The following is an 11150-nucleotide window of genomic DNA, read 5'->3' as shown; positions in this document are numbered from 1 at the left end:
TCTATTACCTGAATTTCAACTTCCTTGCGGGAATTTTAATCCCAGATTTTTCCCTAGCAAGTGTTCTGGCATAAAGAATATATATAATGCCTTATAAACCAAGCTCCTGAAACCATCTGAGCAGGTATAGCAAAGCAGTGAATATAAAAGGATTTACTGATGTTTTCCCATGAATCTCTGTGCAATTAAACCCTGACCTGAAGTAAAAAAAGAGTATACATTGATCCCTAAAGATTAAAAAAATTTAAAAATATATATAACTAAGGGAAAGAAAACAAAATGGGAAGACTTCCATAAAGTGAGGAGGGCAGGGACAAGTGGAGTCTCACAGGATGTATGTTGTTCTGAGTCATACTGGAGAAACATACAAACTTGTTTCCATCACTTAAGGGTAGATTCTTCTACTTCATTCCCTTGAGAGCCTCTTAAACCAAGGTCTTAACCCTAAAATTCACTTTGTGAGGGTCTGCTTTAAGTTCCCCTCAAGTTCACACAGGCTTAACATGACTCCCAACACTTATTATGAAGTCCGTATTATGTGACTATGGGACTGAATGAGCAAGATCTCAATGGGGAAAATGAGGATCAAAAGTAACTCAAAACAGGAGAATTTAATTATCATCAAAGAATACAAATAATAAGTCAAACAACAACAAAACATGAACAGAAAATGGGGACTATTGTGCAGTTTTATCAAGTTATCAGTTGAATTTCTTGTAGTTTTGGACTGATTTACAGTTTGAATGTGTGAATAAAAACTAGTCAAACAAAAGATTATTGGACAACTTAACTTTGCATTATGGTTAGTAAGTTAGTAAGTAAGTAGTTGCAAAACTATTTGTGTACAGAAGAAGCGTAAAAGAATGAGAAACCAATACGGTTTTAACTTCACTTTTGCACAAATTGAAACGATCAAATCATCTGGATCAATAACCATTGTAGAGAGACAAACTTCAGTTAGCCATAATAATTTAAATGACAATGAGAAAACTGAGCTTTATGTAGTGAGTTTAAGCAAATTTCTTAGCTGTAAATTAATCAATTTTGAATTATAAAGTAAATGTTTTATTGTCTTTGTCTTTTCTTTTTTTTTGTTTGTTTTTCATGTTAGTTTTTCAACTGTTCACTTAACTTTTGTTCTGGATGAGTTGGATGAGTTACGGTTTAATTGAGCGTCACTGAGCAGTGTGGTCAAAGTTGAGCAGGGCGGGGCTTAATAACCCCCAGAGAGAACAACAGTATGGGAGAGTGCTGTTGAGTCGGAGAAAAGCAGCTTACATACCGATGGATCTCATAGGAGAAAGGCTACCGACAGATCCTACACACACACACACACACACACACACACACACGCCACTTCAATCAGCTGTGTTTGTTTCTTAGCATCGGCCTCTATACTCTGATCCTACTGACCTCCGCGATCTCTCCAGCTCCAATAAACAACAAGCGAAAACCTCCCAGTCTGCAGTGTGTGAGGTGTTTGAACAATTTACAGTTTATTTGTGAAGCTATCCCGCTTTATTGGCTGGATTTACTACCTAAAGTTAGTTCAGATAGATAAGATGCCTTCACATAAACAGCATCTCAAAGCAGGGAGTACCGTGGCAAGAAGAGGAATGGTTGTGCAAGTCAGCAGACAAAAAAGCGTTAAGGTATTTCCTGCTTTTATCAAATCATATCAAAACATATAGAGCGTCTGATAGCCAGCAGCTGTCCAGGTAGCTGCACACATAGAGGCTTGACTTGAAATGATGATTTTTTTTGAGTAGAACAGAAGCTTAAGCACTCCGATTTTAGAAATGTTGTGGAATTGAACAGTTTTGTTCGTGGTGCAGCTCTCGCTCTCTCTCTCTCTCTGGTTATTTTAAGCCTCCCTCTCTCTGGTTCATCCTCTGGGGTCTACTGCTATGCAACTTTAGGAATTGCTGTTTCCATTATGAGCACGCTCAATCCAGGTCCTCTGGTGTCTTTGCTGAGTGATTCTGGAAAAAGGTTGTTGCCGGAGGTTGTATTTAACCAGAAGATGTAGAAGAGGATTATTTTGTTGGCATGATGTATGGAGGGTTATTTATGGATATCTTCTTCTGAGTAGTGTTGAAAATGCTTTATTCTGAGTTTGTTTTTGGAGCTGTATTGGTTAGATTTCCACATTTGTATTAGTCTTGATTTGATTTTCCAATCATGCACACAAAGCGCCCAACCCTGAAGGTTTTTACAAGAACCAAAAATACAGAAATTTAGATTCTCACCACCACTTGCCGCTGCTTGTTAAGCTTATCGCTTTAAGTGCATGGTAATAACTGAAGGTGACTCAGCCATATCAGCACCATCAATATTTATCAGCTGTGCTGGTGGTTGGACTAATAGGTAATCAGTAAACATGTATTTAACAGCTTTGGAGGCAGAGATATCTGTATATGCTGACTCAATGAAGACCCACAATCCCACGATATAAAGCCAGATTTCACCGATTTGGATACGACACCTGGTCTGCAAGATAAAGGACAGCCTGTTTTGCACAAATATGGCAGACATCCACTTCTTTTTGGCGTGCAGAAATTTAGGATTCAGGTTTCTCACAATGTTGCCAGGTGCTGCCATGATTATATCCAACTGAAGACAGACATCTGGGCACAATGCAAGTTATCCTGAAGTTTTTGAGCTCATTGTAAATAAAGTATGAAAGTGGTGTGCCATGTGTTTGGCTGCAATCTGGAGAAGACTGTCATTAAATGTGTCACGTTGGCACATTCACGGCCTTCTAGGATTGTTCACTTTTACTTTTTGACGGCTGCTACCCCAGTTGGAAAAATACGTGACTTTGTAAACAGGATTAGAAATGGGGATATCATCGTCCAGTGCCAGAGCAATAAAAAGAACCAAATAGGAAAATAGCTTGTTAAATCGTGTGTCGACTTAAAGAAATAACAGAGCTTAAATTAGCATGAAGAAGGAGGTTTAGTACATTTCAAGTGACCGATTAGGAAAAAGACTTGTCCGGTCCTCTCAGAGTAGGGCCATCTTGTATCAGGAAAGACTTTGGAGATATAGTCCAAAGTATATACGTACCGGAGCACACGGAGTAGGGTTTCGAGACTCTGCTTAAATTGGTATATTTGTTCGGATTGTTGTGAAAAAAAATTATTATTATTATACTAAGAACAGCTAGAGATACAAAAAAGATCTCCAAAATGTCAGACTGATTAATTAAGTGACATAAAATATGATTGTGTCCAGAGCTGGGAAGTAAGAAAAGTACTTATCCTTTGTTATATCCAGTACCCAAACATGTTTTTGGCTCTAGTTCCTCCCTGACATTATTTGTCCATAGCAGGGAAAGACAGCCTTGGATGGATCATCTTTTCTGGCTGTAAGAGGAGCCTTTTTTTTAAACTTTCTTCTTCAGAAAAAGATTGGACATTTTTCAACATCTTTAAAATGGTATCTGCTTATATTCAGTAACAGAACAGGAAGTAGCTTTCTTATATGCCTTTTTCTGATATTTCCCCATAGCTTTTTAAGGTATTTGCACACTTCTTAGGCACCATATGTTGGTTTTTATCCATCAAGCTTGCCTCACATTTCTTTAAAACGCACCCCGAAGATAAACTGCAATCAAAACCCTGTCAGTGGTATTTGAGAAATTGAGTGAGTCACGTGGATAAATAAACAAATCCTGCAGCATCCTTTGACCCTTTCTTATCATAACTGACAACTCTGATTGCTTACACATGTGTACAGAATGTTGTCTTTGACCGAAGAGAGTTGACTCGGCGTCCTCCTGCTTCACACTCATTCCTCAGATTCACTAACAGGCTGTTATGGCTCCCTCGATGGTTGGAGGGTTGCTCTCGCTTAAGGACAGTTCAACCTTAATGCAGGGGGCTGATTCACTCTCACAGGGGATATCTTTTAAACTGGCGCCATGTCATCATGAGCATGCTTCCTCCATCCTCTAGGCTGCCACTCCTCTCCGCAACCAAGACGAACTATTTAAAATTGGCCACACCCATCGAGAAACCTGACACTGCATCATAATCCATTTTTCCACCACAACTGTGGTGTTTGCATCTTTTTCAAAGACTGTAAATGTTTGTTTTTGTATCTGGAAATTGTGTGTTATTTGAATTATTGTAAAGATTAAAGAATGATTTAAATGCATTTCACATACATAGCAAAAACACTAAACATGCTTGGAAGATTGCAGTAAAAATGACCAAACGCTAATGTGGATTTAAATGTTTCTTGAATTGAGAAAGGTTGTTGTTTGGGAAAACACTACGCATAAGAAATATGCTGATTTGCCAAATTTCCATAAGTTTGATGTAAACTAAATATGAACCTACAGCCACCAGCTGGTCAGCTTAGTTTAGCATAAAGCATGCAGTCCGTGCAGGATTTCACTGGCGTTCTTTGGGATTGTTGAGGCCTAAAATGCCTGATTTCGGAGCAGCTTTTCTAAAAAGTTGTGATGCATATTATGATGTTTTTTGGCTTTTTGTAAAATTCATCAATAATCAAAAGGCAACTTGTTCCAGTGAGAATAAAACTGCACTGTTTGGAGTGTTTTAAGTAACCTTACCAAAAAGGCTCAGGATTACGAAAAAATATAACAAAATATGCTACAGTTACCATTAACCATGCATATTTAATTTTAATTCACATTTATTCCATGTTGCAAGTGCTTCAAAACTGTTTACCGAGCATGTTATTTAGCAGTAATTTTTGTTGGTAAATGTGAAGAGTCTGTATCTTCACAACCAAGCCAAGGAAGTGAGTAGGTGATGTATGAGTCAATGTGTTGCTTGGGGGACTGCTATGAGTAGCAAAAACTCACAGGAAACTACAATGATTGGTCAGATTTGCAGAAAAGTGAAAATGAATGTTGCGATCTCAACATTGCAACTCCTGGAGTGAATGTATTACATACCACTCCACAGAAGGGAATGTTATTTACAGTTATATTGTTATATATTAGAGGATCAGTGTGTAGGATTTAGTGGAGTTCTCTATGTAGCAGTGAAGTTGCAGACTCCAAAATCACACAAAAAAAGCGAACTAATTTAAAGCAGGTTTTGAGACTATAATGTGTTCACAATGCCTAGTGTCTGCCAGAGGAAATGACATAATACATAATAATGTATAGCCATTATGCATTCTAAAACAATTTTATTTTTGAGTGTGCTGTTGATAGACACTATTATCCCAAAAAGCATTGCTCAGATAGAGGCTGTACTCACAGCTGCAAAACATTTAAATAAATTGTAGTAGTGTTGAGATAGCTCCAGAATGATCTTGGAAAACAAAACAAAAATCTGTGAAGTATCGATGTTTCGAAAGACACTTTGCTTTTGCTTTCTTCAAAGCCTGTGGGATTCTGTAATCGTAGTGTGATTGACCGGCTCATGTGCTGCATCATTTCCTCTTAGACTAAAGTACCCTGGGCATGTTAAATCTGAAAATATAAGTAGTTTAGTTTAGTCTGTTCTGGAGACAGAATTTGAGTTTGGCATTATGATATTGTATTTAATTGGAGACCAGTTTTTGAGATATTAAATCAAATCATTTTCTTCAAAGATGCTTTCAAAAGATTCTCAACAAATAAAAAAAGAGCACAAAGAAATATTAAACCATCCCTATAACTCCAAATTGACTTTTGCAGAAGCGCAGTTCCTACATACAACCACCTGATGGCGGCAGCAGACTGTGGTTTCCCTGTTACATAATGTGCATGTTACCCAAACTTTATCTACCAATCAGATAAACCCATAAAACTGCCACACATATAGAGCAAATGTGGGATTCATTCTTGTTTTGTTCCTGTTCATGTGTACTGTGAGGAAACACACTGCAATAAAGGGCCCATATCAAAGCCACATGTATCAGTGTTGTGGGAGGAGTGCCAGAATGCAGTGAAGTAGTTGGATTTGGCAGCTGGGGAAAGGCTTCATGGTGACACAGTGAGACTGAGGTTACCGTGTGTGTGTGTGTTTCAAACCATCTAACCAGCTGTTGGGATTACACCCTTGGAGAGCAGAGCAGTGGGAGTCCAGAGAACTCTAGCCTGTCTCTAGCAGCACAGAGCCTCCAGTCTTCTTCACTGAACCTGTGGCCTGAAGTGACCCCAGCAACACTCTCTGGCTGTTAGTCAACTGCTACTAAATGATGCTGTATAATAATATAGTCTCTTGTTTCAGGGCGTGTTTAACACCTGTGCTTTCAACTTATCAGAGATCTAGAACATATTTTGGAGACAGGCCAAGTTTTTACAAAATTTCCCAACCCAGCATGAACTGGACACTTGCATAACAAGATATTATGTAACTGTATGTATACATGTTTATTAAATGAGACACCAAAAAAAAAGTTACGCAAAACTATGATAAAGACAAACATCCACATCCATTACTTATTTCTGATTATTGTTATTATTATTAATTTTTTTAATGTGTAACATTTCCACATAAGAGCAGTCCTGGCCCCCTTCTGGGTGAAAGTGGCCCCTCTAATTTGACTGGCAGTAAATATAAATTCTGAGGTCCACCTCCATTACGGTGGACCGACCACTTTTACAGCGCTTGTTTCACCCAACTGCTTTATTCCGTGTATTTAGCAGTTTTAATCAGCGGGTCCATTTGTTTTGGAGAGGAGGAGACATCTGTGGATAGTTGGTCTCCTGGTAGAAACCTCCTGAACCATGAACACTAAAAATCTAACCAGGAGACCCAGCTGGGCTGCAAATTGGACTTCCCATGATCCCACCCTACCTTTCCACGACATCATCAAACTTTGTCTTATATTTTATGTTTAACAGTCATTATTGTTGACACGCATTCCCAAGATTCTCTTGGCTCTGTTGCTAGGACAACGTCATAATGATCAGTAATATACTCCATAAATTAGAGTTATATTTTGCCGTACTTGTACTTGAGTATTTCCATTACTTCTGAAAGGGTAATAGTGTACATTAAGTTCACTAATTCTTGACAGCTAAATTTACTCTCTAGATTAGGATTTTAAATCAAAAACCACAACATAAACTTATAAAAAAAACCACACTGTTAAAGATTAAACCAATGCTATGTGTCCCCTTACTAAAAGTGTCAGTGAGCCTCTTGTCATGTTTCATATTACTTAAATTATTGCAGTTCCACTGAGGAAGTTTTTCTCCTCTAAACGTCTCACATGGTTTCATTTAAAGAACAGTCTGTGGCCCACAGAGGTCACATGATCTAATATTTCACAAAAAGGCAATCAATTGAGTCCAAATGTGTTATACAAGTTTATTTTTCTTTTTTCCTCTCCATTAATCATCTCAGGACCCCTCAGATCTATCTGGTAAACCTTTGGAAGGACTGACCACTAGGCTTGAAACCATTGCAGGGGCGTTTCCAAAGGGGGGTGGCACTGGCCTTATTGGCCACCCAAAGTACCACCCATTGCCCATCCTTCTGTTGGCGCTGCGTGAGTGGCAGCTAGTTACAGCAGCTCAGTGTACGGTGCTCTCTCCCTTCATCTTCACCCTTTACGCCTCGGACTTCACCCACAACATCCACACACTGCCACATCCAGAAGTTCTCAGATGACACAGCCATTGTTGGATGTGTTTCTGAGGGGAACGAACTGGAATACAGGACTGTCATCAGGGACTTTGTCAGCTGGTGTGAGCTCAACCAGCTTCAGCTAAACACTAGCAAGACGAAGGAGATGATTGTTTCAGGAGGAAAATCATTCAACAACTTCACAGCCGGTGACATCCAGGGGATTGGGACCATTGAGTGCGTAGAAAATTACAAATTCTTCTAGGGTGTTCACCTCAGATAACAAACTGGACTGACTACAGGAGCGAGGACCCGGGATGCTGCTGTACAAGGAAGGGCGCCAGATTCGGCCTCCACTCTGAGGAGACTTGAGGTCTGTCGGAGTAAGCAGGGGCTCGCTCAAGACCTTTTTATGACTCTGTACGGACAGGGACAGGAAGAGACTCAATAAACTGATCAGGAGAGCGAGCTCTGTCCTGGACTGTCCTCTGGACTCCATTGAGGAAGTGGGTGAAAGGAGGATGTTAGTGAAGCCGACATCTATCATAGACAACACCTCCCCGCCCTACATGACACTGTGGGGGCCCTGAGTAGCTCCTTCAGCAGCAGACTGTTACACCCTCGGTGTAAGAAGGAGAGGTTCCGCAGGTCTTTCATCCCTGCCGCTGTCAGACTCTACAACACCTGCACCACCTGATCATGTTGTAGTTTCTGTTTCCAATTACCACCATACCATAGCTTTTATATCTCTATTTATTTATTTATGTCACTCAAATGCTGCTGTGACCAGTAAATTTCCCCGTTGTGGGATTAATAAAGTAATCTAACTAACTATCAACAAAAACGTCAATACAATCAATATTTGTTGGAGTTTCATGTACTTTTACCTCCTCTATTTACTATTATTGATTATATTACTAATCAATATCCAGTGAGATAAATAATGGACTTTATCTGGATCATTAATTTAACTGCTTTATACTGATCAATAGAATTATTAGTCCTCTGATCAATTTCTGATGTTTATTTATAAAAACTAAATGATCAACAATGATTGAAAATATAATTTGATTACAGATCAATGATAAATGTGTTATCTCATTCTTCACTAATAAATATGTTATTGAATATTCATACGTTATTGAATATTCATACATTCTTGAATATATATGTTTTTGATTTTTTTTCATTGAAGAAAAACATTTTTTTTTAATGATCGATAGATATTGATTTATTTGAATTATGAAACAGAACACACATTTACATTCTTATTACCATGAGTACAATGACGGTCAGCTACACACTAGCAATAACTGATCAATACCTAATCAATACCCGATCAGCACAGCCTGCATTAGCATTTCTCTCTGTTAGCCTTCAGCTAACACTTCACTCTCACTGCAGCACGGTTACCGTGGTAACAGTGATGATGAACTTCCAGAACCTCCATTTCATTGGGTTGTGGATCAATACCTGTCGATAAATAAGTGCTGATGATCCTTTCGGTGTTCATCCGTCAGCATCTGGTTCTCGCTCCATTATCGGAACCAGCTGCTGCAGAGTCCGGATCCAGAACCTCACACAGGAAGTATAAACTCTGTTTGATGGAGAACCCTAAAATGGAGTTAGACCAGTTCTCTGTACTCAGTGACAGGGTTCTTCCATTCAGAACTGGTTCTAATTTTGGATGTAAAGGAACTCCAGATAGAGAACTTGTTGTGTAAATGACCTAGAACCCTGATTTGAACCGAAGGTTATTAATTACATCAAATAGCAATCAATGGGTTCTATTAGTCAGTGTTGGTTCTAGCTTACAGAAAATAGTGCAATGAATCCATAAGCTGATGTAATGTTTCTAGAACTATGGGGAGAAGGTCTGGAGGAACATTTGCATTCTCTCAGAGGGTTCTACACCCTGAAGATGGAGAGCTCTGGATGACCATGGTTCTGGACATGTAGGAGGGTTGGGTGGGGTTTTAAACTGGTGGGAGAACCCACATATCCAACAGAATGTTTTAGAACTTAGGCTGAAGGTTCTAGGAGCAGGTGCAGAGTTCTTCAAGTTTACTCTGGAAGTTAGTGAAAAGGTTCTCGACCTCGTGAAAGACGGACTGCAGAACTCCAGACAGAATATGTCAGATATATGTGATGTTCGGGTTCTAGAAGGGCATTCCTCCCGAGATCTGCCGGGCCACCTGCTCGTCCTGGCTCTCGTCCTTGTCCTTTCTCTCCTGGTTCCAGTCCTTCAGCCCCTCCGGCAGTGTCGTGTCCTCATCCTCGCCTCCGGTTCCCTCCACAAACTCTTCATACGTCGACTTTTCTGCAAATGGACGTTTGCCCAGCAGTTCTACCATGTCGTTCTTATCCAGAACCTCCTTCTCCAGCAGCCGTAGCGCCACCTGTAGAACGACACAGGAACACATATAACAAGGTCAGTACTGTGCATGAGTGAAGGTTCTACTGATCAGAGCTGGTTAGAGTTTATGAAGATAAGATATGAAAGCATGGCAGCACATCAAAAGAACCATGTGTTCTGAAAGGCCTGGCTGCTTTGGAGCAGGGTTCTAAGTGAAGGTTTGTAGAGTTCTCGTCGCAAAAATGTGAACAGACAAGGTTCCATTCTTCTCAATGAACGGGTTCTAAAAACATGAACTGGTTCTAAGTTCTGTGGGAAATCTTTTTCAGAGGAAGTTTGTAGAACATTTTAAAAAATGTCTAGAAATACACATTTAGAACCTTGTTCTATGTCAGCCGACACACTTCTATAATGTTAGAACAGCAAATGTTTCCTCTTCAACTAGAATGAGCTCTGACTTATTGAACCCTGACATCAAACTCAAGAACAGGACTCAGGGTTCTATGAGGTTCTGGTTCTAGTTTATAAGGAAAAGATTTGTTAAAGATGCAGATTTAAGAACATCAGTTGGAGAAGATTCTGTTTTTGTTTGAATGACCTACAACCCTGTTGTTCTCTATTCATAAGTCCAACAGACACAGGTTATCTTTGATCAGGACATGTCCTTTAACTCCCACATAAAGCAAACCTCTAGGACTGCCTTTTTTCATTTACGTAACATTACCAATCACCAAGGTCTTGCTCATGGTGCGTATTTAAGAAAGACATCATCATTGTATTGATTAAAAAGAAAAGAGACAAAGTCTACGATGTCTATGTTGAAAGTGCCTGAGAGTAACTTCTGTTATGAATTGGCTGTCCAGAAGAAGACCACTGTGAAACTTTCTCACATCCATCCAGGTTCTTAATGATGATCTAGAACAAAGATCATTGGTACCTTCTCCACCTCGGCCTTCTTCTCGCTCAGCAGTTGGTAGGTTCTCTGGTATGCCTCACTGATGAGGGTTCGAACCTCGGTGTCGATGAGACGAGCCGTAGCTTCGCTGTACGGTTTCTCCAGAACCATCTCACCCTGCCGAGGGAGGTCGAAGGAAACCTGACCCACCTTCTCATTCATCCCGAACTGAACAATCTGCAGCAGAACACAGGATACTAGATTAACTAGCTGGCTAGCATTCTGCTAACACTAACTAACTTAAGATGTGACTATATATATATATATATATATATATATATATCTTTTATCTTTTAAC

General features: G+C 39.6%; 2 protein-coding genes across 4 annotated transcripts in view; both read right to left on the bottom strand.

The window, feature by feature from the left end:
• Nucleotides 1-11150, bottom strand: part of arhgap36 (Rho GTPase activating protein 36) — a 76986-nt gene that overhangs the window by 26338 nt on the left and 39498 nt on the right. The window lies entirely within an intron of this gene.
• Nucleotides 8744-11029, bottom strand: LOC118338097 (AFG3-like protein 2; the record flags this gene model as incomplete). The annotated part of the gene is given in 2 exon segments (XM_035675286.1): nt 8744-9940; nt 10835-11029. Coding segments are annotated over 2 exon segments (435 nt in total), but the record flags the coding sequence as incomplete, so codon positions are not given.

Source organism: Morone saxatilis, unplaced genomic scaffold (genome assembly GCF_004916995.1).
Source record: "Morone saxatilis isolate NCDOM2014 unplaced genomic scaffold, NCSU_SB_2.0 Contig4, whole genome shotgun sequence".
Classification (NCBI taxonomy): domain Eukaryota; kingdom Metazoa; phylum Chordata; class Actinopteri; family Moronidae; genus Morone; species Morone saxatilis.
Note: the sequence above shows the minus strand (reverse complement) of the source record. Positions and strands in the feature narration are given on the sequence as shown.